Here is a 27874-nt window from a genome sequence, read left to right as displayed (position 1 = left end):
TATCATTTCAATGGACACAGCAAGTACCTTGCATGTTTAGAGAATTACAGGTGTTTTCTCCGGTTCTCTTCTTTCAGCCTTGAAAAAGTGTTTAATACCATCTAGATAGAAATAATTTCTATATTAGAAATCATTAGTCTGACAGATTATTTGAGTGAAGTTTGGTTGTTTGGTTTAGGAGGCTTTACATCCACTCGTTCTTATGGCTCTGTTTCTCTCATTCATGATTAAAGTTTAGAGCAGCAGCAGGACTATGTTGTTCAGTTTTCCAGCTGCAGTTGTATTTGTACTAGCTTTATTCTCTTTTTTGCCCCTTTTTGCTGGGAAGGACCAACCAGAGGCACACTTTGAATAATGTTATTTTGCCTATATAAGAAAGTGTTTGTGCTGGCAACACAATGCATGCTATAAAATATTGTCAATGAAGAGATGAACCTGCAGCCCTTTATCTTGGGTCTCTTTTATGAGCCTTCATTATTTCTTTGAGATCCAGCAGGATGACTCTTGTAAATCATTTTACCATAAATACTATGAAAGAAAAGACCAGAACTTATTAAAAGCATCTTATTCATGTGTTTGCTTTTCTTTTTTTTTATTTTTAACAAAGAAACTGTGTTAAGAAAGAAACCTGCATTAAGAAAGAAAAAGCACTGATCAATAAAACAACATGAGTATTTTTACTATACTTACTTCTATTTTTAGTTACAGATGTGATCCTCTCATGTTTTATTTGAAATAACTATCATGCAGGAAATGTTCATAATTACATGCCTGTGAGCAGTTCAGCTAATTATCTGCTACTTAATTTTGGAAGACTTATAACTATTGACATAGAACTGTCAATTTAATAATTAGGCTGGTCACTCTTAAAGAAAAATTTCATCTCTAAGATCCTACTATAGATCAAACCAGTAGGTTCAGTCCCCACAAAGACAAAGCATGTGATTGACTTCTCTTCAGTACTGTTTCTCATATAAACAAAGCTATCCATGTGCTTTATTGATTTGGTCTAATAACCAAAGTCAATAATAATAATAACATTCCTTCTGATGGATTCTTTAATATGCTATTTAGACTGAGCAGTTAACTCCAGTCCTCCCAGTTCTATATCACAAACCTATTTAAAACCAACCCAAAGATTCATTTAGTAGTCTTTTTCTATACTTTACTCCCTGCTGAATGGGAGATTGCTTGTCAAAGTCAGTGCACAGTAAGTTGGTTAGCTTTACCTGCAATAACATGTCCTCATGTGCTAGTCAGTTTGTATCAGTCTCGTCAGAAATATTAAAAAAATACATAGCTTTGGGACAAAAATTAATCTCTTCCTGCTGGTAATGGTCTTTGTAGATCTGCAAAAATTGTAGGTAAACTTTAATTTTTTACAACAATATTACAACAATAATTGTAGGTAAACTTCTGCGTTTGTGTTAAGCAGGTGATTTTGATCCTCAAAGTTGCCAATTTGATGGTTTTTCCATTCAATAGATTATCTACCATAAGAAATTTTCAAGTGTTTTAAGTAGAACATCTGTAAAAGGCCAGCAAGAACTTCCTGGCTAGTTCAATAGTAACCTCGTTTATAAACTATTTTTATCTTCTCTTTCTCATGAGGGATGCTGATAGGCTGGGCTTTGGGAATTTGGAGAAATGCATTTTATGCTAGATTCGTTGCTGTGTCCAGCATCCATAGGTCATAGTTTTACTTAGGGAAAAAATAATATCTGTATAATTTTTAAGCATTTAGTAGAAATCATAGATTAAGTTCAGTTGGAAGAGACCTTAAAGATCATTTGGCCCTCTGCCATGGGCTAGGACACTTTGCACTAAACCAGTGGCCCTCAGTACCCCTTCCAACCTGGCCTGAACATTTCCAGGGAAGGGGCATCCACAATCTCTATAGACAACCTGTTCCAGTGCCTCACTACCCTTCTAGTAAGGAGTTATTTTCTCATACTGAATCTAAACCTACCGTCTTTTAGCTTGAAGCCATTCCCCCTTGTCCTGTCACTACATGCTCTTGTAAAAAGTCCCCATCCCTCTTTCCTGTAAGTTCCCTTAAGGTGGTGAAAGGCTGTATTTAGATCACCCACAAGTCTTCTCTTCTTCAGGCTGAAAAAACCTCTAATTCTTTAACTCTTTTCCCATAGGAGAGATGCATGCTTACCATTAGGATATATCTTGGTTCCTGCTGTGTCCGGGAGGCAGAGCTGTCCACCTGTACTGGCATTAGAAGCAGTGAATTGTGTTAGCTTGGTGTGGATACTGCTGCTAAAGGGGCAAAAAGGAAATAAATTTTATTTAATATGCCTTGTATTTTGGGAGGTTTTTTTCTGTCTTACTGTCTCAAGATCCTGAAATCATGCTGAGGTTCCCTATACAATGTCTAGCTCTTCAAATACTCTCACACAGACAAGTCAGTAGCCATAACTTTGCAGAGAAGCCTGAATGTTGGCATTACTTGCATCAGATTTAACATTTCTTCTGTGTCCTGAATGCTGATTTTTAAGGTCTCTGAAGGCCTGAAATTATTTCTTACATAGCTTTAAAAATCCTTCTGCCTTAATAGTTTTTTCTTGGTTGGGTCATTTGCTCAACATTTTAATGATTTATATTTCTTATGTGGATAGTAGCACGTACAAAGATGTGTTTTAATGATATTCTGCTGCATATTGTTCACTAGAGGGGAATATAAAGTGGGGAAAATACAAAGTACTGAATACATGGATAGTTTCCAGCCTTTTAAGTGATTCAGAGTGTTTGATGAATCACTGGTTTCTATTGCTGACCTCTGCTTCTGACCTTTCCCTGACTTCACAGGTCAACAGTTCTGTCAGCAGCCACATTTTGAATAATTTGTCATCCAAGATCTCTAGATGGTATTTCTGATTTGGGGGATTTTTTTTTAAGTTTTTTTAAATTTTTTTGAGATGTTCTGATGAAAATTTAGTTTTGGTTCTACAATACCAAACTGGATAGAGGATGGAGAGATGCAGGGAGTAGAGTGTACTGTACTGCCCTCAGTACTGGGCATCAGTGCAATATGCTAGTGGAATGTACACAGACTTCCAGTATTTCCCTCATAAATTGAAAAACCATCTCAGTCCTCCCTGTTCTTTATATGCTGCAAAGGAGTTTCACTTCAAGCTTAATATAAGCTTGAAGTGAAATGGCTTCAACTTTTTTTCCTGTCTTCCCCCTCAAAAATGAAAGGAACAGTTACCATATGCTAAAGGCAGTGAAATTTCCATACCTGCTTATTTGGGAAGTACTCAAGTACATTTGATATGATTTTTTCTATTCAGTGGTGTTCTTTCTATTTCTTTCTTTATTCTGTCGTTTTCCCACTTATACACAGGAAAAGCCTCCTCTGATGTGTTTATTTTAATGCAGAGCTTTCTCTGTGAGCCATTTGGCTGAGTACAAGAGGGGCAGTTGCTTCAATCTCGCAATCAGAAGGCTTTGTTCCTCTCACAGTATGTTCCTGATTAATGCAAACTAATAATTACAAACACTAGAGCCTGCAGTGTTATAACACCACAAGTGATTGGCTGGCCTGCAGGTTGACAAGCTTTTCTTAGACTCAAGAAAGAAGGATACAAAAATTGCATTTCAAAGTGTTTATCTTGCCAGAGTTCCTAATTGTGTTTTGACGCAATTATAGCAATGACATTTAGTAGTACTGTCGCTACAGAAACATTAACATTTTGAGTGCACAGTGTTTTTCAAGGACAAATGTCTTTTATTCTATTTTTGTTTTGAAGGTGGAAAACTAAAATTTTCAAGCACACTAAATCTTTTGAAAGTGTGTTAGATTAGCATTAATAATAAAATATGGCCATGAAGAATGCCAAGAACAGATGTGGAAAAGGAGATTTTTTCTCTTACTAATTTGGAAAATGAGGTGTGGAATAGGGGCTCTCTGGTTGATTGGGGTTTATTGTTTTATTACTTTTTTTCTCTCCACTCATCAATGCTGAACTGGCTGAAACCCATTATATTCTGTCAGTCTATAATTCCAGCTGAATCAGTGCTGTCTTGTGCCTTAAGAACTTGATCTAACTTTTACTAAAACAGAAAGAAAAGAAACCACTGTTGACTTAAAGCTGGGTCTGGTTAATGTTACCAAAAGAGTTAAATGCATCAGACTTTTTTACAGGTTTTATGTCCATCATAAGAGTTAAAGAAGTGATGAATATTGTGGGGGTTTTTATAAAGGGAAAAATAGGAGGTTCTTAGCTGCAGTGTGAGTGAACAGTTGATAGTTGCTGATAATGTGAAACTGTGCTCCTAGTTCCCTGTGTATATGCTCTAACATGCTTTTAGTAAATGATGACATTTTTATTTCAAATAGTGAGGTGCTTTGTGTGCAAAGTAGTCTTGTGTGCTTGAGAAATGTTATGAGGAAATGATTGCACAGAGAGGGAGCACTACAAGTTCATATCAAGCCATGTAGTACATTAGCTTTCCCTTGGAGATAAGAACTTAAAGGTGATTGCAAACTCCCTATTATTATTGTAACTGTTTATTAATAAAATTATTCTCATACTAAACATATTTGGACTTGATATAGTGGTTTATTTTAGTGGTTAATTCTAATGGTAGTCAGCATTGCATAAATTCATCCCTTTTTGGCTTCTTTTAAAAATGCATTTTTCTAGAACCTCAACCTTATAAATGATCCTGTGGATATTTTTGGGTTTTTTCCTAGCTTGAGAATTAATATACCTTCTTACCTTTTTGTGACTATATACCCAGACCTGCAAACTAATGAATATTTTGGAAGTTTTCACCTGAAATAGCTTCAGTGAAGTAAAACATCAATTCCTCTAAGAAGTTTAGTTTGAAATATTTTCTTCTTGTAAAATCAAGATAATTAGTACCAGAGCTGATAGCATACCTGTGGAACGCTTCTACACACTCATTTAAATTAACTTGGTGTGTATCGTGGTGTGACTATTTTTTTGTGTATATGCTGGTGTAGCATCATTAACTTTGAGAGTCTCCTATTAATCACACAAGGATGAAGAAACAGGAAAAAATCATTGTCCTGTGTTACCAGTACCAAATTAAAAAAAAAGTAAGAAAGACTTTTCTTGGGGCTTGACTAAGTATGTTTCTGGGTTTTTTTTTTTAATTTAAATGAGTGTTCTCCCCTATCCTCATCCCTTCTAATATCCCAAGTCTTATAAAGCACACTTGCTTCTTATTTCTCCTGGGTTTTTTTTAATATCCTCTTCCCAAACGGAAATCATGTAAGGATTAGCCAAAAATAAAAAAAAGGCAACTATTGAATTCCTCAAATTTGGAAAAATAAGTATTTTAATAAAAGTTTGTTAATAAATATGACTATGAATGAAGAAGTATAGCTGTTAATCAAACATTAACTTGTTAGTCTTGCTTGTCTTTAACAAGTCAGTGAGTTAGATGTCATCCTCATGAATTAAAATTCCAGGCCTCAAAAGGAGGGAAAAATATGACTCCCTATAACAATTGTGTGACCAGATAGTGATAGCAAGCAAAATTTTGAAAGTGTAGGAAAAACTGTCATAATGGGGCATTTATATTACTTTAATGTATATTATGTAAGTATCATGTCAAATCACAATCCCAAGAATAAACTTCTGGATGCTATCAGGTTATGTTATGGAAAAGTTGATCAAAGAACTGCCAAGAGAAGGGGGACCTGGTTTATAATGTTACTAGTGAAGATCAGGTCTTTAACACTGATAACTAAACTACTAGAAAGCAAAAAAAAAAAATAATTCTAGCACTTTAAATATAAAAATACAATTTGGTGGGAAAAACTGCTGAAGTATCTTACCTGCAAACAGCAGAAAAAACTGTTGCTGAGTTCATTTAAACTATAACAGGAGCAGAAAGTCTATTAGGTGATTGCCATAGACTTGGAGAGTGAGGCATATAGCTGGTTCATCCTTGGAAGCAAACAGATGGATTCAATATGGGAGAACCTAGAAAGGACCTGCTAGAAGCCTCTCTGTGGACCTTAGGATGCACATTACAACTGCTCTTGAAATGGCAGTTGAAATCTAACATATGTCATTATTAAGGGATGTGCACTGGGGAAAAAACCCAGATTTTATATATATGAGATGTATTTTGACACATGTTTTATGTAGCAGTGAGGTCTAGGAGCTCTGATAGATAACTCCACCAAAATGCTGCCTCGGTGTTTAGTAACCATGAGCAAAGTAAATTACATTTTAATAAGTATTTAGGAGGACTTGAACAAGTTTGTAGACATCATCTTCCTATTCACTGGTCCAACATGTAAGTCATGTGTATTGAATGATCTTCCTTATATTCCAAAATGATAGAGTTGGAAGAGCTACTAAAAGATAAAAAGTAAAAGATAAGGAACAGCACCTATATGAGGGATGGGAAGGTAGATTACTTTCTTTTCTGAAAAGTAAACTGCTGTGGAAGGAATGCTAGAGATCTGTTCAATCTTTAGTGGCATGGGGAAAAATAAATAAATGGGGGGCATCAAATAAAATTTTTACTACTGAGTTGAAAGTAATTAAAAGAAGGTAGTTCTGTGTGCAGCGTCTCAAGATGGCCTTACTGTTCTTCCTGCAAATTTTCTGGAATGCTAAAACTTCATGAGAGGTGAAAATTCACTGGAATAATTGGTGGCAAACTTTATTTTTCTGATATTTTAAATAATTAATTCAAGGTCGTGCCCCCTCTCTCCTTTCCCTCCCCCCCCCCCCCCCACTAATATTAAGTATTATTACTTTATACAAACTCCATTCCAGCTGTGTTCACCCAAGGACCGAAAACTATGATTTGTTACCCCTGTGAATGCCTGCAATTCAATTTACATGTGCCAGCACTTCAGCTGGATGACGCTAGATAGTGGAGCTCAGTGAAGAGCAAGTTGTTTTACTCAACTTTCTAGACAGGCTGGATCAACATTTTATAACTAAGTTCACACTACTAAGAGAATTCTAAAATCATTTCAGCTGTGCCCACACAATGCTGAAGTGCCTGATAAAGAGCTAAAAGGAATTGGATCTAGAGGTGACACTGGATTACTTTCTAATTCAACTGTGTTTTACGTAGGCACTAATTTCACTAATGTGGTCAATGTCTTGACTGCCATAATTTCTCCTCTGGATGAAGATTTTCTGCCATTTCCTGGGCACTGGTTCTATCCCAAACACTGAGTAATCCAAGTACCAAATGTTTTCTTTTTTTATACCTTAGTTGTTCATTTCTACTATGTATGTGGATACCTGAAAACTTCAAATCTATTGCTCATATTAATTTTGTTGTCTGTAAATTAAATATTCATTGGTGTAAAATTAATATAAAAAGAGAAAGCATACAAGTGTCAATTAATTTTTTTGTGATGCAAAATAATTCTGTGAATGTTCCTATATATGCTATATATATGTTTTCTTCTTTGATAGGTCATCCTGTTAATGGCATTATTTTGCAGTTGTGAAATACTGATGATTTGCGATCCTTATTTTTTTTCTGCTTGGTAATATACTCATAAATGAACTATGTATATTCAAGAAATCACTGTAAAGTTTGATAAGGATTTTTTGTCTGTATTTTTTTCTGGATTTTATATTGTTTTGCTGTGGGAGGTTGAGGATTTTTAAGTTTCTTTAATAATGACTGATAAATATTGAAGTTAATGTAAATATCCAGAAATATAATAACAATTCTCACTTAATATTTTCATTATGTTGTATTACAGTTAAGTAAAGGCTTTCTCTACAGCCACGAAATCTATTTACAGTTTTTCTAATTGTCTATTCTACTTCTGACTGTTATCTTTCTTCCCTTTTCCCCTTAGTCAGCTGCAGGCCCACGTGTAAACAGTGTTAAACCAGACAATGAGTTTTTGTAGCTTTTAATTATGATTAACTCAGTACCTGTCTTTAGCTGAGAAAATGTAACCTACTAACAATGCCTGTTCACAGCACTGACCTTAGGGTGGAGGGACCACATCCTGTTTGTGACTGGGCTTTACTGGTGAATATTGTTATATAACCTGAGTGATATTTCTCAGCGTAACCATGATAAAACTGTCTAGCTAAAATCTAAAAGAAACAAGAGTAGGAAAAGCAGCAACAAAACCAAGTTTTATATGTTTATTTATGAAGTAAATTATAATCTTTGTATGCTTTGGTTTTATTTTGAAGGGCCCATCTTGCTGGGATGACGTGCTAATTCCCAACAGAATAGGAGGTGTTTGCCAATCCCAAGGGTGCAATGGAAATGTAGCGGTAAGATTTTGTCATGTTTCTCCAAGTACTGTGGTGCTCATAAGAATAATTCTTTGCATTTCTAACCATGTTAGACTTTCAGTAATGACTGTGAAGAGACAGGTATGGTAGACTTCAATAGAGCTGTTCAGCATTAGATAATAAACCTCTGATGTCTTGCAAAAGGGAAGAACTTTGGTCAGGTGCTATTTGGAATGAAGGAGGAAATAATTTTATTTCATCTTTTGCACTGAAGTATAACTCTTAGATTTTCAAGGATGCAAAGGTTAAATGTGGGATGTAATAATTATATGTTTCTGTCAACGCTTATTTTATAATTACTATGTATGTTTTTGCCTTGAAAGCTTCAAATTTCCATGCCATAGTGCACATCAGAACTTGAATATTGGGCTTTGTCCGCAGGAGTAGGTTCTTCATGATTGTCACTTCGCAGTTTTTCTCCCACATCTTGTTGCTGTTGCTTCCTTTGTTTCTTAAAATGACATCAGTTAAAAGACTAAGTAAAAAGGAGCATAAGTTTATCAAATTATTAATAGAGGTTTTTCAAAACATTATTTATGTATACTTGTATCTTAATATGTATTAGAGATTTCTAGTATCTAATACTAAAGTCTTAGAGGTAATTCCTTCTCAGGAAAAAGCTTAGTTTGAGTGTTCCTTCAGGAGAGAGGTTTTAAAGGTAAGCTTGAATTTGCTACGTATGAAAAGATTCAATTCATCAATGATTTGCAGATTGTAGCTACAGAAAATGCTTTTTCCAGAGTCGCTCACCTGCTCTGGTGTAACCTTCTCTTTGTCTTCCCTAACAAGACAGTTGTGTGTGGTATGTCCATACAGTTCCATAGGTGTCTCCTGCTTGGCCATAGATGGTGCCAGAAAATATTTTTTATCTAACTTTAGAAACCAAATGGTTGCTTTATGGGATTTATGGCTGAGTCCATGTGCAGCCAACAGAAACTGAGGTCTGGCAGCCTTTGATCTTCTGCTTCTTGGTGTGCACCTTGTTGTAGCAGTGTTTGAGCCCCCCAGGAATCACAGAGTGTCCTGGGCTGGAAGGGACCCCAAAGACCACGACCTTGGAAGTGGCAGGTGTTAGACATTCAAATGCTCTTCTCCTGGCAGTACGATCCCAGTTTTGTCACCTATTGGCAGAATATACCTGACTGACTTGCAGCTGCCAACTTACAGCTTTTGTTATCCAGTGTATTTGTGAAAAAGGTAGTGAAATAATGACACTTTTGGCAACCCTGCCTCCTGAACTACAGCCCATTCCCTCATTGAATCAGTTCTTATTTTTTAAAAGCAGAAAATGAAACAAAATGCCATCTTTGTGGAGAGAGAAGAAAAAAAAAAAACCACTGAGCATAATACTAAAATCAAATGCTGTGGCAAACAACCAATACCCAGTCAACTAAGCCCCATGACTCCAGTTGCTGTCAATTCCTCTGGCAAGTTGCATACTTAGCAGAGCCAAGGATCAGTGTCATCTTTCAGTAAGGCATCACTGAACAAATTTCGGAAGACACCCTATATTAGACAGACATGCAGCTTGAGACAACCTGGACTACAGGCATGAGGCTGTTAGTGGAGAAATGTGCTGTTCTTTTATTTCCAAACTGACACATTTTCCATTTATCACCTACAAACCACTCAATCCAACAGTTCAGTCAGAACTGAAGCAGACAGAGGTGCATGAACACTCCTAATTTTTATGATTTTTCAACCAGAATTTCCAGCAATATCAATCTAGTCAAGAAAAACTAAGCACTTGAGTGCATTTAACTTCTTATTTTACCTAACTCTCCAGTAGGTAGGTAACCCTGAATCAGATATTTGAATTGATGGTTTGTTGAGATCCTCTAGTTGCTGAAAGACATCTTTCTCGTGTTTTGGGATGGTTTGTTTTTCTTTGGCCTCAATCACTGTGAAAACACATGTTTACTTTCTGGGAAACCTTCCATTTCAAAGGCTTAAATCACTAAGATTTTTGGTTTGTGTCTTGTTCCAAGTGGGAAATAATAGAGATCCCAAAGTATTTCCAAGGATTTGCTGTTCTTTTCTGCTCTGGTAAAACAGACTAACTGTTTGGAACAGAATGAAAATAACCTTAACTAAATCATGGGTTAAAAACTCTAGGCTTTTCCTGCCTGTTACGTTTTATCATTAACTACTTATTTTTACATTTGTGGAGTTATGTCTCTTAAATAGCTCCACAGTGTATGTGCTTCTTTACCATGATATGCAATGAAGAAGCTTTAAGTCTGTTGGTTCTAAGTTATCAACAAACTGCAAATACTGTTTGAGGGGAAAAAAATTACTCCATTATTTCTCTCCCAAGACGTTTCAGTTAAAATTTGATTTTTTGTCAATTTTCAATTTTTGTAAGCACCAATTTGCAACATAAAAAAACACAAGGTAATGTGTTTTCCCCCAAAATACGAGTTCATATGTATTTTGGTTAGAAATTAGTCTCTTGACGAAACAACAGACTTTAATTCTTTTGGTTGCAAAAATGTAAATAAAATAATTGACTATATGAGCAAATAATGAGAATCAAATTTCATTTCAGTTGAATAAAATTTCTAATGATTTGTAGAAGATATAATGATTATCTTAATGTTAAGTGCACTGTGATTTGATATGTGCTCCCAAGCAGAGGTCACTGTGGTGTTTTTCACTATCATTACAGTCTATCAGAATCAGTCTGAACTTCTACAGCTTCAAAAAGATGAAACTCCTGTGAACACTTATGTTGCTGCAATTGTAGAAAAGCCACTTTTATAACGAACTTTAACTATATTAATTCAAAAATGGAAGAGTCAACTTTAGCTGTTTTAAATGTGGATTGAAATCAATCTTTCAAACAGTTTCACGAATTAGGACCATTCATTAAATGAAAGAGAACCTTGTACTTTTGGTGTCTGTCTCAAAACACTTTCAGCCAGAAACATTGTATATACCTATACAGGTGTGCTTGGTAACAGGTGTGGTTCTATGAACTTAGAGATGCTCTTCTTATAAGAGTGTTTTTGTTACTGCCTAGAACAGAATGATTTAGGTTGGAAAAATTCTTTAAGATAATCAAGTCCAACTGTTAACCTAGCACTGCCAAGACCATCACTAAAACAGGTCCCAAGTGTATGTGATATAATTTTTGAGGATTCATGCTCATCTTCACAAGTGACCAGAATACATGTAATACTAAGCTTTTTATTTAGCCTTTCTTTATTCAAATGAAATATTACTGAAGGAGTGTTCTTGTTAGACTTTTACAGTTGTCTCTCAGACAAAATATTTTCTGTTTATCATCCATTGAAGTGAATTTTTGATTAAGGACTTTTTCTACTCGTGTATGTAAAAATGCTATTATATTTGCTTCCTCATGTAGGCTCGTGCTTTTTAAAAGTCATCAAGAACCACAGAAATAATGTGTCTTTTCATGGTGAGACAGAGCTTAATACCACCATAAACCACTGAAGTGGTGATTTCATAGGAATCAGCGCCACATTAGTTCCTCATTCCAGTGAATATGCATCAGTTTCTGAAAGACATTGCCATGTCCCCAAGAAAAAATGTAAGGCAAACCTTTTTGAACTTTAGAAACCTGTGGAAAAAGTATTAACGTTCTGCATGTGTTCTTGGGATTCTCATTTGATGTGCAAAAAAGAGTTGCTGTAGATTTGAAAATCTCAGAAATAATGGAAGGGTTAAAGAGGATTATAGGTCAGATATGGCTTAAGCTATTGGGAATAGGAAAAATGAAAATCTCTGTAATAGAAATAGAAATGTACTTCTCTTCCTGTTTGATATATATCACTACTGTTACCTTGAATTCTTTGTTTCTGATGAAGACTGCATCAGCTATCATCACAACTGAATAGCATTTTTATCTCTGCTCCAGTTACTGAAACATGCTAGGATTCAACAAACCATTTCTAAAACAAGCACCAGGACTTCTATGAACTTTTGGAAGCATCTCTAAGTACTGGATTTTCTTAAATATCAGTACACCCTTCTTATCAAACTCTATAGTAATCTCCTTTGCCCAAGGCAAAGATTTATATTCCAAGTTTGGACACTTTTTTTTTAATGTTTAGTATTGGCCTTTATATGTAATTTTAAATAGTTCAATTCAACTATACAATAGTCTCACTGTTGTAGGGTATGTTTGAGAGCAAAGAGATTGCTATAGGAAGTATGTTTGGTTTAATTATGCAGATTTTCTTCTTATATTATTATAAGTATATATTATAATTATATATATTATAATTATATTTTATTATTGTATTATTATAATTATGTAGAGTTTTTTATTATCATTCTTATTGTGTGATTTTTGAATCTTGCAATTTAATATTTACTATATTGAAATTTTTAAACATTTCTCATACTTTTCCTTCCCTGCTTGTTTATTGTCATTAGGTTTGGCACTGAGAGCAGCAATATTATGTGTTCCTTTCATAACAGCAATATTATGTGTTCCTTTCATGTGTTCCACAGGGAACCTGAGCTCATCTGAAATAGTTTGGACTAATAAATCAAGGGAACAGTGTTCAGCTTGTATGCTTTAAATACACAGCTTACCAAATGATTTTTTTTCTTTCAAGTGTCTAAAGCTATTCTTTTCAAACACCACTGTTCAGATGAAATATGTTTCATTTTTCATCTCATTTTTCTTTGATTAGCTCAGACCTCAGTTTCAGTTGAGAACAGAAATAAATCCTGTAGCAGTTAAAGTATCACAAGCAAAGTAGTAAATTTAATGATGTTATCAAAATATGAATATAGTAAAGGACTATCATATCATTATAGGAAAGATCTGATACATTTATTTGTTGTTCTCTGTATACAATGATTATTGTTGAAGGTACTATGTCTGTCCATCTCTGGAGCCATTATAATATTTCAATGTCATAATATTAATATGAGTAATTTTTAAAATTCTGGAATGTTTCTTAATACAAAGAAGCCTCTTGACTTTGCATTTTTAATTTATTTCAGTGCCGTCCATGTTAGTTTGCTTTATGCAGAAGAGAGTGGTCCAGATAATATATGCTATTAAAAAAAAATCACAATTAGTATGATGGAGTAGGAGTGCTAATTAAAATACCAGATAGTCTTCAGAAATATTAAATTGATGCAAGGATTCTTATCACAGAATGATTTAAGTTGGAAAAGACTTCCAAGATCATTCAGTCTTACCTTTGACCAATCACTGCCTTGTCAACTAGGCCACAGCACTAAGAGCCACAACAATCTGCTCCAATGCTTAACAACCCCTTCTGTGAAGGAATTCTTCCCAATGTCCAACTTGAGCTGCCTCTGGCACAGCTTGGGGCTATGTTCCCTTGTCCTGTCACCAGTTGCCTGGGAGAAGGGGCTGACCTTCACCTGGCTTCAACATCCTTTCAGGAAACTGTAGAGAGAATGCAGTTACCCCGAGCCCTTTCTTCAGGCTAAACAATCTCAGTTCCCTCAGCCATTGTGACACCTTCTTTGTCCAGTCTTCATAAAATTCTAGTATGGCAGTGGTTGGAAGGCACTGCTCATCTTGTTCCAGCCCCCTCACTGTGGGCAGGGACACCTTCCACTGGACCAGGTTGCTCAAAGCCTCATCCAAGCTAGCCTTGAACACTTCCAGGGATGGAGTATCCACAGATTCTTGGGGCAACCTCTGCCAGTTCCTCACCACCCTCACAGTGAAGAATTTGTTCCTAATTTCTAATCTAAACCTACACTCTCTCAGTTTATGTATTCTGTCACTACATTCCCTTGTGTAAAGTCCCTTTTCAGCCTTCTTGTAGGCCTCCTTCTTGAGCTGGAAGGCTGCTCTAATGACACCCCAGAGCCTTCTCTTCTTCAGGCTGAACAATTCCCAGTTTCTCAGCTTGTCTTCATAGGAGAGGTGCTCCAGGTACTGATCATTTTACTGTCTCTGCGCTGGATCTGCTCCAACAATCCATGACCTTCCTGTTCTGGGGTCCTGTGCAGTGCTCTGAGTGGGGTATCATGAAGGCAGAGTAGAGGGGGAGAATCTTCTTTTTTGACCTATTGGCCATGCTACTTTGGATGCTGCCCAGGATAAGGCTGGCTTTTTGGATTGTGAGCACATACTGCTGGGTTATCTTCTCATCTGCCAAGTTCTCTCACCAGGGCTGTTCTCAATCCATTCTTCCAACCTGTGCTTGTACTTGGCATTGCAAAGTGTAGGATCTTGCACCTGGCCTTGTTAATGAGGTGCGCATGGGCCCCCTTTGTCAAGCCTGACGTGTCCCCTCTGGATGACATCCCTTTCCTCCAGCCTATCAACAGTGTCACACAATTTGGTGTCACCAGCAAGCTTGCTAAAGGTGTGCTCAATCCCACTGTCCATGTTGCCAGAAAGGATGTTAAATAGTGCCAGTCCCAGTGCCAATCTGTGAGGAAAGCCACTCAGCACTGGTCTCCACTTGGGCATTGAGACATCAAACACAATTCTTTGAGTGCAACCATGCAGCCAATTCCTTATCCACTGAGTGGTCCATCCATCAGATCCATGCCTCTCTAGTAAAGAGACATGGATGTTGTGTGTGAAAGCATCAAATGTTCTGCATAGGTCCACGTAGCTGACATCAGTTACTCCTCCCTAACCCACCACCACTGTGGCCTCTTCACAGAAGGCCACCAAATTTGTCAGGCACAATTTTCCCTTGGTGAAGGCATGTTGACTTTCATCAATCACCTTATTTTCCATGTGCCTTAGTATAGTTTCCAGCAAGATCCACTCCCTAACCCTGCTGGGAGCAGGGGTGTGACTGACTGGCCTGCAGTTCATTTTTTTCTTTTTAAAAATGGGGGTTGTATTTGCCCTTGTCCAGTCAGTGAGAGCTTCACTGGGCTACCATGACTTCTCAAATAAGATGAATAATGTCTTAGAATCTTCATTCACCTGAGGACCCATGGATGCATCTCATCAGGTCCCATGGACTTGTGCAACTTCAGGTTCCTTGGATGATCTCAGATCTGATATCCCTCAGTGGGTAGTTCTTCATTCTCCCAATCCTTACCTTTGCCTTCTGTGATTTGGGTAGGGTGGCTGGAGAAACACCAGTGAAGACAAAATTAGTCCTTGAGTCCTCATTGTTTTCCACAAATGAGAGATACTCTCTTAAGAGGAGATTCAAATACCATACAAGACAAATTTGAGGATCTTTCATATTTACCAAATTCTCTGACCATTGCTTTTACTATTTAAGAACTGTTTTATTTTTTTATGCCCAGTACTGTGGCAAGTAAAAGGATTAAAATGTAAATGCAAGTTGAGTAACAAGCAGAGCAGACCCATTGTTGTAATTTTTCTTTTATATGTTGTGATGCAAGGAGAGCAAGCAAACCATTTCAGAGGTTTTTTTAAATTTATTTTTAAAGCTGTTTCTCTTCATAAACCTATTCTTTCACTAAATGCAATAAAACCATGGCACAGTAGTAGTGATACCACTGGTGCAAACCACAAGAATGATACACTCTCTATGTGTGTTGATGTCCAGCTGTTTAATTAGACTAATTTAACTATGATGTTTTCCTGAGGTTTCCAGTTTGGCTGATCATCTACCAAAAATCTCAGTCTTTTCAAGTTGCTGCCTCACTGGACTGCATGTCCCTTACTTCTTAGGGTGTGACTTGAATTTTGGCTGTTTTAAAATGCTATATCATGTTTTTGATCTCAGATGAGCTGTTTATGTGGTTTTGTCCGTGACTTTTAGGTTTCATTGCTCCCACTCCCTCAGATTTTGGGCCATCTGTAATATTTATGGGTAATTACTTTATGCCTTCATCCAAATCATTAAAAAATGTTTTGAATAGCATAGGGCTAGGAGATGATCGCTTCAAGTCACCTTGAAAAACAGACATTGGATGATTCACTGTGGGAAATTACATTTTGAAACATATCAGTTAAATGTCTCTAACATTGGTCTCATAGTGTTCTAGTTTCTTAATCAAAATGTCAGTGCTGTATCAAATGCTACATATAAATGTGGGTAAATTCCCATATCACTATTATGATGTTCTGCTAAGTTTCTAATCTCATATAAGTGTCAGGTTAGTTTGACAGAGTCGGGTTACCATAATCCACATTGATTGGCATTAATTACAGATCCCTCTTTTATTAATCAAGCACCATATTAGCTATGTGTTGTATGTAGGGCTGGTGTCAGGTTTCCATGCTGATAATTGCCTAGATTACCTCATATAAAGTTGCTCTGAATGGTGACATGATGTGGTTGTGTTCCTGTAAAGCTCTGTATTTTAAACCCTCTCCGAATGTGGGTGGGTTTTTTTAGCCATCAGTGCATTTTCTGAGGAGTCAAAAAGAGATGAATACTACTGAAAACACCACCTTGGGACTTTGGAATAACCTGTGAAAGTGCTGTGCTTGTATTTTGCTGATTTTGGTTAGGTCTTTAAATTGATATACTTAATAGCAAAGAGATTAAAAATATTTACTTCAAATGCTTGATTGTGAAGAAAGACACACAGCAGGTGATTTACCATGGTATTTAAATATGGTAATACTGCAGTATTTAAATATTTTAAACAAAACATTGTTTTTTAATATGTTTTGAGGTTCTTTCCATTCTTGCTTCAATTATATCAACTCTACATTTCTTCTCAGATTCTTCTTTAGGAAATCATAACTAGATTTTTTTTACAGTTATTCTCAAAGTAACCTCATTCTGGAGTAGATCAATTTTTCCTTTATAAAGAAATTCTGTTATTCTACTTCTCAGTTCAGGAAAATCAATGATAGGTGAAAAACTGAATTATAAAATAGAATTAATTCTATACAGGGACAGAAAGCTAAATAATTTATCTTGAAATATAAGTTAAAGCTTTTATAATTAAGATTTGTCCACTTTTTTAAAAAAAAAAAGTGAATACTTATTCACTCCTCATCAGTGTAAACACAATTATTTCTACAGTATATTGACTGTTTTTTTTGCCGGCCACAGTTTGTGTCTGTATCAAAACCCATCATTAGCACTCATAACAGGTATGATTTAGATCAGTTGATGATATTTATTAATTATATTTTTTCTTATTTTTTTCCACCATAAAAGTCTTAAAACTGAGACAAGCCAGCTCTTTGGACCTGCTGGTCAGTTTTCACATCTCACCAATAATTAAAAATTGCTAATAGTTTTTCTGAGCTGAAATCTTCATACACATTCTGGCAAACCCAAAGGAACTCAGTTATTTTTGCTCTGTACTGAATGGTCTCAGGAAATTTAGTTCATCTTTCCTGTATTGATACCACCATTTTTATTTGCATGTGTGGAAATGCCATAATTTTGTAAAAGATGGAACAAATAATGTTGAAAATTATAATGCTTTTGTCCAAACAAATCCTTTGCTCTTTTGGATGTCATTCTTCAGTTGTTAACACTGTCAAATAGAGAAGAACACCACCACTATCTCTGTTGCTTGTTTTGTTTTTGCACCTGTAGCTCCATTCCAGAAAACCTTAGCCTGAAAACATGAGCATTAAGAATGCTTTCAGTGTTTTATTCCGTCTTATATGAGCAATTTATGTGATTGTGCTCAGCTGCTGGGTTCTCATTGCCCTTCACAACTGCCTTTTAAAAATAAGCAGTTGTTTTGAACAGAACTTGGCATTTTCATCAATGATAGTGCTCTTGAAAAATTCTTCAGATAGTGTAGAGGCTTCATCATTTGAGAAGAGGCAGTTTCAGGTGAGTTGAAAATTTGTCCTGTAGTAGGAAAATTTGTCCTGTAGTAGGAATCCAAAACCATTGGAAAGACTGATAACTGTGTACTAACAAGCCAACAGCTTTTCTTCAATTTGTTTGATGCCCCTGGTTTCACTGAAAGATAATTTTATAAATTATAGTTTCTTTATCCTCCGTGAGACTGTCAGTATCAAGGGTCTGGTGTTGGAGACAGTGAGCAGAACACAGCTTGTGTTCATTTGACCAAATCCTGGATCATTCTTGTAATAATCCCTTTGACTCTGCTGAAAGGTAGAGTTTGTATTTGAAAAACAAAATGGAACATAAATTCACCTTTAATGTTTTAAAGGTATTTTACTTCCAGAAATGTCTAAAAAACATGCTGATAATGCACTGCAGCAAGGAACTTATTCTGCACTGATGCTGTGTTGGCTGTCATAAAAACTTAATATTGTATGATTATAATATCCTATTTCAGCCTGTTGCAGTATCCTTTTCCTGTTATTGTAATCTTCAAATCAACCTCAGGGAGATTCCTCTTTGCCCATTACATAATTAAACTTCAGCTCACACTACCATGATACAGTGTGGAAGTTGCAATGTGTTCAAAAAGCGACAAACTAATGGAAGAAATATCCATTGAGAACTATTAAAGGTGAACAGACTCCTCCTGGTTTGTGAAGTCTCTGAACAACAAGTTGCTGGAGATTAGGAACAGGTTTTTGGCAAATACTGTTTTCAATTTTTTATTGTTTTTCCCACGCATTCTAGACATCTACTGTTAACTTCCTGCTAAAGACAAGATCTTGGGCTGAATGGACTGCTCTGTGATTTCATGTGGTCAAATGTGTGTAACCAACAGTTCTCTTATGGAAAGTGTTATCATCAGATTGAGAGAGAAAGGATAAATATGACCAATATATTTCGTATAATCCACGTAATTTTTTTTCAATTTACATTCATCCATCCATCCCAAGTCTTAGCTACACCTAGCTAAGCTACACAATAGGCAGGTGGAATCTGAATTCAGTGTTTTGTATTCTGCTGCCATGGGAAGGAGGTGTGAGAGACTGTCACTGGCATGTATTGTTGCCATTATATGGTCTTGAGCCTATAGTGAGAGCAGTGTTACAGTTATTCTATTTTTGTTAAAGGTTGACCAAGTTGTTTCCATGCATTATTTGAAGGCCATTATACCATTCATGTTTTTTTCTATTAAAGTCTTTGGAAACGTGGGGTATTTGGGGACCTGAACAAATTGGGAAGCAGCAATTGAAAACTATGGACAAAACAGAATTATATGAAAGCCAAAGAAAGGAAGTCAAGATGACCCAGTAGAGTCAGATCCAAACCCTAACATCATATTTGCTCTGTCACTTGTTTCACAAATCAGACCCACATTTTCTTTAAAAGGAAGCTTGTTTAATACATATTTTTGCAAGTACTCTGTCAATGTGTCTAACGTGTTCAGGGACAGTTTTTTGTAATTCAATGGATTTCAGTAACACTTTGAGTCTTTTGTTGCTCACTGCATGACATTTAAGCAGTATGTTACTGTCTGCAGCTGTAGCAAATTCATTGCTGATGATTGAAACCTTGGCTTTCCATTCAAGCATGCAACATGTTCCTGCAATCATCTATCAGCAATCTAATCAGATGGAGGTGATTTTCTTAGGGTACAGTATGGTTACAGAAGAGTCTCTCCTCAAATGTCAGGCAGCATTTACAATGCAAGAACACAATTTCTTCATTCAGATGTGGCAAGTACTGTTACTGATTGTTTAATAACTGTGTCAATTTGCCGGCTGACACACTATATGAGACATTCTGTTAGATCTAAAAGCTGCCGTAAAATTTACCTTGGCATTAAATCTGTTTCCCACCTATAGTTTTCATGCTTAATGTTCTGGTCTGGGATTCTAAAATGTGAAGGCATTAGATTTTGATTAACAATTGTCTACTGTATTTTTGGTCTAGCTGTTCCTAAGAAATTGTGCCTGTAACTAATTTATGACCAGTTTGTAAACTTGAATTTGTGTCGTCTGCGTCTGTGCATGCACCTTATGAAATTAGCTGATTTTTTACAAATCAGAACTGAATTTAGAATAGGCATGCACTGTTTATAGGATGTGGTGGTGGGAGATAATGCAGTCAATGACATTACTTGTGAGCTTCTCTCACTAGGGGCTGCAAGGTAATTCATATTGGAACTGCTGCAACACATTATGGGCTCTGTCTCTCATGGTTCATGCTAATGTGATGGGTAATTATCAAATAGCTGCTGTCAGAAAGGCCTGAATTCTCACAGTACAGCTACCTGGGGCAAGGCCTGCGGGGTTGTATTCAGTTTACAATATGTATTTCTAGCTCAGAGAAGTCAAGTATAAGGCAAATTGATGTTATTTTGAGTATGGAATGCTTACATTGTAATAACAAATGTTTTCTGGATTCTTTCTTCTGCCTTAATGGCCTAACTCAGAAAGATACTTAGAATGTATACCCAGCTTTAAATATGGAAATACTCTGCTGAGGTTAACAATGCTCTGTTTTAAGCATCTGCCCCATTTGAGACATCAATTTGAATGTGTAAATAATTGATTGGATAAATACATAAAAATCCTTCAGTGAAGGTCTTGCAATTGTCATTAGAAATATGTAGTATTTTGGCCTCTTTTCTGAGAATATGCTCAGAAGTGAAGTATTTCTGTGAGGGCTAGAATGTAAGAAAATAATGCAGAAGGTAGTCTCACACCTGAGGAGTTGCAGCTGTACTAATTACCAAAGATTAGGAGCAGGCCTGCCCTTAACAGGCCACAACTGTGTCCAAGAAGAAAAGTGCTACAGAAGAGTGGGTTAGCTGGTGAGAAATCACCAAGAAGGTATGGAACTTTTGCAATAAGATGACAACATATTTCCCTTGCTTTAGCACAATGAATGGTTAGAAACATGTTGAACTTTTTAAGAATGTGTTATCCACAGTTTTTGACAGTAAGGATTGTAACAGTTCGCTTTCAAATAGTTGTGCAATACTGTGTTTCATGGTACTTACATCTCCTGTTTGTTTGTACTGTACATCATGGCAGCTCTTTGGGACTTTGGTAAATGTTTGGGGCATTCCAAAATGAAATGTATGAGTTTTTCCACTATGGCACTTAAATGTATGTGGGCAAACTAAATGTGTTTATTAATTGTTCTTAGAAGCTACAGATGGTTAAACTACTGCCAGGAAATGAGGGAATGAATGTTCTAGTGAAAAGTATTTTCCTTCCATTTGATGCATAAACCTGCTTCACTCTCCTGCTACCCCACCATTGCAACATCAGAAATGGCACAGAATTCTTCAAGTTCCATCAGAGGGTTCTATAGTCATCTGCTGCACAGAAGAAATGGATATTTCTAGGGCTTATGGACTAATTACTAAGTAACTTTTCACCAAACACCGCTGTTACAGTGCTATTAGGAGGAGCTGTATAATTGTGTATATCTCATTCTTTACAAACAAAAATATTAGCCCCATGTTAATTTGAGTTTTTAAATGGGGAAAAGTAATGAAATTTGCCGTGGAGATACCTATTAAAGGTGCTATGACTTTTATGTGTGTTAGAGGTGGCATCCACAAACAAATTGATTTCTGGAAGCTTATTCTTAAATACTGGTAGGCAGTAGTGCATTGCTTGCAGGATCACTAACTTGTCAATAAGGATTTGTTGTGATAACTTAATTCTTGTAATTTACAGATTTTGCTGGAGCATTTGTGTTCTGTGAGAATCTTTTAACCTTTTTTTTTTTAGCTCAAAGAAACCTGACCTAATAAATTTGTACAGTTTATTTAAACTTTGATTTAAAGTATTTTGTTTTCTAAGTAACTGTAAAAGTCATAAGTACTCCTGGAAAATATATAGTAATAAATATACTGCAAAGTATGTGAACAAGAGAAGAGCTATGATGGAAAACATTTCATCCATATTATCTTCTCCCCTCACCCCACAAAAAAAACCCTAACCAACCATCCTAAAAAAGCATCCACAGTTAAAGTGATAAAAATTGCAAGGTTGAAAACTCTTAAAATCAAATAAACGACATACATTAACATAATATTTACAGCTGTATTTAAAGTAACACTATCTTCTCTGTTAATTTTTTTTAGAGATTATAAAAATGTCATATACATCAGATACTGAGTTAATTTTGAATATTTTAGCTAGCATCTTAGAACATACCTTGAATGACTTATAGAATGGTTTGGGTTGGAAGGGATCTTAAAGATTGTCTAGTTCCAACTTCCTGCCATGAGCAGAGCTATCTTGAAGGCCTGTTTCTCAACTTGGTTTTGAGAAAGCTCCTGTGACTTGGAGAAGATCAGAATGAACAGTGTGGGTTACCTAGGAGATGGCATACTGTAGCAACAACATTTATTGTTCTGTATTATTTTTTTGCTTATTTTTTATGCATCTAGAGAAGGTTAGATTGTTTTTCGTAGCATTAGGATTGACTTGCTGCCTGCCCAGTTTTGGCCCATGATGTTTTAGGGTGCCTGTAGGGAATCTCAGTTACAGCCTGGTTCAGGTTTATAGATGGATGACAACTACACAGCTAGAACTCTTTCAGTTTCATGAAAACATTGGTATGTTACATCTGTGGTATCCTACTGTCCATGGATTTCTTTTCTCTCTAATTATGTTCAAGAGCAAGGGAAACACCCATTGGAAAAATTCCACTCAGTGTTGCTGGTCTCCCAGCTCTCAACAAGATAAAGCCACAGCCCACATCTTGTTCTGGATAACAGTCCATGCAGGGATCTGAACCAATTTAGTTTGGAGGGAGTGTCTGCTTCTTTGGAATTAATTTTTATTGAGGGTGGTCTTTTGATACAAGTTTGCTGCTTGTTTCATATGGTCCATGGAGCAAAAGGTGCTTTAATTGTTAAGTTACTGCAAAATCACTTGAGTTACCACCATCACTACTGGCTTGTGACTGAGAGCAGTGCTTTTTGTCTGAAATACACCAGAATCACCAATGGGAGCAGCACATGGGGGATCTTCTTTAGGGCTTTGCTTCTTTTGCAGGTGGTAATCTTGAATGCATTGTGCCTGCGCTGTACTGCCCTGTGTTCCAGTCTCTGAGTTCAGCACTAATTAAGCATTTGGTGTGTCAGGCTGGATAAAATATTGAGCATGTGCTCAATATTTTATTCAGCCTGACACACCAAATGCTAGGTATTTTTGGCTGTAGGAATGCATGTGCACACCCACCCTGCTTGGAGCCGAGTAAAGAGCTCTGTGTGCTCAGGAAAGAGCTAAATTCAGGTTTTCCACTTTCTGTATAAATATGTGTGTTTTCCAAGGTGTTGCTGAGGCAGATCCTATTATGGATTGGAACAAAAGTGACTGGGCAGACTGCTAATCATTGTATGGGCTGGATCATCTTTTCTATGGTAGGGTCTGTTTAAGTGGTGAGGTTTATTTCCTCAGACTGGATCATAGCATGATAGTGGTGAAATGAGTAGTTAAAACTGTAAACAGGTGAAGCAGACAAGGCAAAACCACACCTGATATTCTGCTTTAACTTCTCTCTGAAATTTAAAGGACAAATTTTTGAATAATTTGCAGGCCTGAACATTAGAATGAAGTATGTGTTTTACAGACAATTGTAATTCTCATTTTGACTACTAATTGCCCCAAAGGGATTATTTTATGTGATGTACTTGTCCAAGGTCTTCCTACCTCTCTACTACATATTCATGAATATGTAGGCTGCATGATGGAAAGTTTGTTTCCAAGTTGTGAGCTTGCTGGTATTAAATGAGATAATGTCTGTACAGAAAGAACAGCAGTAAGGAAACTGTGAAGGCAGGGGTGAGCAGAGGGCAGTGTTTGGTGGATGCTGGCTGATTAATTGCTTATGCCATCTCTGGGAGAATTTTGGAGTCTGAAAAGAGATGTGTCATAAATGTTATAATAGACTTGTTATGTTTGCATGAGCACAACATTGTGAGACCAAATTTGTGCTGTTGGCTCAGCTACCTCTGCAAGCTGTACCTTCGAAGTGGAGCAAAATAGATCAGTATTTCTGTGTCTGCCTCTGCCACCACACACCTGTAAGTCAGGGTCAGCTTGAAACCCACATATTCACAGCCCTGGGGACTCAACATGGTGTGTTTGAAATTCTGTGACTAAGACAATGCATGTAGACAATTGTTTTTGTTTAATGTCTTTGGTAATGGGTCCTTTTTTATTTTTCTAGTATACCATTACAAGACAATGATTTTAGTATAGCTCAAATTATCCCTTTTCCTTACATAAAATTGAAGTTAAAATGTTTAGTAATAAACACATTTAAAAGTTGTGGGAATTCTTTTCTTTTGTTTTTCTTAAATGGATTTTTGAGGTAATTTTCAACTTTAAACTTGGACCATTGTAGTTTGTAAGACAGATCTTACAATAAAAATAGTTTTTGAAATGTCAAATGCAGAACTTAATGTATGTTGTTTGGGGGAATCATTCAATAGCTGTTTATGCTCTTTTAAACATTCTACTATTGTGTAAACTGATTTTTAGTCACATTTTCAAACTAAATCACTGTTCTTTTGGAGTGAGGGCAAGAATTTCTATTTAAGTAAATTCTTTTGACTAAGTATGAATTTACATGCTATTTCTGTGGGTAGAAATCTATTTAAAAGCATTGTGAAGCAGAAACTGTTTTGCAATGGAGAAGGGTAAAAGGCTCCTGCCATCAGTTGCCTGGCTGGTCAGAAGACTAGAGGAAATAGGACTGGGAATTAGCAGCAGTTAGGAAGATAATGTGTTTCCAGAAGTAGAGAGATATGCAAAACCATGCCCCATTTAGTGCTCCTCAGAGGTCTCCAAGGTCAAATATTGCTGGGAAAATTCCTCAAGCCTGAAGGCCATAGCTTATCTCTAATTAGTAAGTTTGCTCAGTCCCTAAAACAGGGATGGAGGCCCCAGACCTGCCTGGGTGTGCCTGCTCCTTAGCTCCGCCTGGGCCCGGTGCTGGTTGGCACCATCTAAAATGTGTCAGGGTCCTTGCTAACCTGAGACTGTATGCATGACTCTGTTCCATCACTCTGAAATGCCCTTGGCTAGTCTTTAACAGCAAGCTGTTTGCTAGTGTAGATAGAGCTTTATTATCTTCTGGATTTTTTAATTTAGAAAAAAAACAGGTTTTTTGTTTTTTTTTTTTTTTGCGCTTGTTTTTTACAGTGAAGACAATGTAAATAGATAATGGTTTGTTAGAATAAGCAAATTAGGTCACATTAGTAAAAAGTCTATCAGGACTTCATCAGCATTATACTAAAGTTATGCAAACAGCCATCTACACTAGATAATATATCTATGCATTAAATTATCTTAGAGGAAGAATGTCCACATCTTTCTGGCCTTAATAGTGCAAAATACCTTTTTAAATATGACACTGTGCTGTCATCTGAGAAATGTTGGCTTCTTCTCTACTGGTATGTACATGAAATATGGCTTTTGTGTTAAATGCTGGTTTAACTTATTTACTGCATTTTTCAGATTTCTTACGCTGGAAACTATAGGTAACAGTATGCAAACATAGATTTATTTTTTTCCCAACAAGATTATACAGGAGTTAATTAATTTCCCACTGTGACTTATGTTTTCTAGCTCATCTTGCATATATATTGCATCTAGCTTATCTGTATATATTGCATATAGGGAATATATTTGAAAAAGGGTGATGACAGCATAAAACTAAATGCCAGAAAACTGTCAGTTTGCTGCAGAGATTTTAGAGATTTTGCAGTGCAAGATTAGCCAAAGAGAAGAGTGGATTTTGGTGGAATATTTTTGTGAGCTTTTTGTTTGTTTGTCCCTTCTACCCACTACATTTCCAGCAGCCCTCTGTAACTTTCAAGACCTTCTAGTAGCCTGTAACAACCTCTGGGGAAAGCTTTTCAAGAGTTTAGACTATAGTGCCATTTTATTAGTTAGGGATTTATTCATCTCCAGGGCAACACTGTGTACATTTGGACTTTTTAATGTGTGAGTCATGTTAAACACTGGACATGTATTTGTATTTAAGTTTGTGAGGTGTTTATGCTAGATATTATAGTTCAAATTTTGCTATTTAAAATACTGACTAAAGCACTTATCTTGCCAATGAAACCTCTTTTTCTCTTTCCACAGAAGTGGAAGAATTAGTTGTTCCTTGTGTAGGGTTATAGACAGGTTTTACTCAGCTGAAATGAGTAATATTAGCTAAACATATGCATAGTCCCCTCCCCTTCTTGAAAGATGGCAATATGAGTCAACTATTAGCATAAGTGTATTCATGTGATTATATTTGGCATAATTGCTCCTTTTTCTGTATATCATATATTTTGGCTATTGTACAGAGTATTTTGGTTACTTTTTGTTTTACATCTCAGTTTGTTTGCTACCACACAAATATTCCATCTGTCTTCTCAGTCCATGCAGAAGAAAATATTTAAACTAGGAAACCAGGGGAAAGGAAAAAATTCTAAATTTACTGAAATTAATTGTAACCCCATCAACTCTGTCAATTGAACAAACCTGAAAAAATAACTATTGTACAAGCTTTGCAGAATTTTCTCAAATATTATCATTTAATGTGTCTTGTTCTATGTGGGTTAGACATTACCTCTGTTGGTAGGAAACAAGACCTGCTCCTTAGCATTTTTGTAGAAAGGAGAATATTAGGAGAATATTAACCGAAAAAATTTAGTAGAACTCAGTTAAGACTTAAGGACAGCATAACTGTAGTTGTGCTAATAATGTAATGTCATGATGAAGAACATGCATCAGAAGAAAAGCCACAAAATTCTGGGTGGCACATAGAACTAAAAAATCCCCCACTGTCTATTCAAAGAATATGCAGGAGGTGCCAAACATTTTTTTATATTCTGAGAAGGCAAATATACCATGTATAGAGGGAGAGAATAATATTTCTGCCATTTCCTCCCTCTCCTCCCCTTACTGTTTCCATTGTAACTGGGCAGTCTGGACTGGTTCATTCTCATTCATGTCCTGATCTATAGCAGGCTTTGGGAAGATGACAGAACAAACTGTCCAATTTTTCAAAGCTGAAGACACAGAGATGAAGTAAAGAGCCACTCCTGTAGTATTACAGCCTAATTCTGTCTACCCAGTGTCATCACATAAATACTGATGCTCCCCCTGAGGCAGCCATAGTGCTAAATGAAAGGTGTCTTAGTACTGTCTTTCAGCTGTGTTAGAGACTTGTAGATCATCTATATGTTTAATGGATGGATTTGAGGCTCCAGGACAGAGGTGATATTAGTTAAAGGCTGGAAGCCTAAACCCAAGAATAACAGTCATTTTTTAAATGCCTATTGGGTTCAAAATACCTTTTTTTGAAGCTTCAAACCAATCCAGTTCCTTTGATATCAAGGCATGGATAAAATTTAAATTTTCCAGTGGTGACATGATCAGATGGATGTGATATAACAAATAGTTTGGGAATCTACTGTATATGTTGCAGAAAAACCATTGGTATTAACAGACTAGACTATGGAATTATTCCTGTCATGTAGAATATCCAAGAAAAAGTAATAGTCAATTAAAGAAATTATGGGGGTTACTGAGGCATTATGATTTATTACCTCTGGGCTTCTGAAGCTTCTTTGTGAGACCTTACAGTCAAATGTCGTCTGTGCAATATTTATAGCTCAAGTATAGGAGTCCTGTTTCTTGTACTTTTTAGATTTTTTTTCTGTAGTTATTTTGAAGCTTTGATCACTGTCTTTACCCTAAGTGCTTGCTAACATGGTTGGAAGATAAACAAATCAATCAAACCTGTAATTGAAAGCAACTTTTTGTGCCATAAGAAGCACAGCCTGAGGATCCGCTGTCATGTAGTATT

The 27874-nt window shown here is 36.3% G+C and overlaps 1 protein-coding gene across 1 annotated transcript in view; it reads left to right on the top strand.

The window, feature by feature from the left end:
- PRKN (parkin RBR E3 ubiquitin protein ligase) overlaps positions 1-27874 on the top strand; it is a 674995-nt gene that overhangs the window by 291400 nt on the left and 355721 nt on the right. The window contains exon 5 of the mRNA XM_071430404.1: positions 8178-8261. Coding sequence (XP_071286505.1) covers positions 8178-8261 — 84 coding nt within the window. The remainder of the gene's footprint in view (positions 1-8177; positions 8262-27874) is intronic.

The sequence above is a fragment of the Agelaius tricolor genome, unplaced genomic scaffold, assembly GCF_023055355.1.
Source record: "Agelaius tricolor isolate 1412-34295 unplaced genomic scaffold, bAgeTri1.0.p SCAF_1, whole genome shotgun sequence".
NCBI lineage: Eukaryota > Metazoa > Chordata > Aves > Passeriformes > Icteridae > Agelaius > Agelaius tricolor.
The sequence above is the reverse complement of the archived record's forward strand: the minus strand, read 5'-3'. Positions and strand labels throughout refer to the sequence as shown.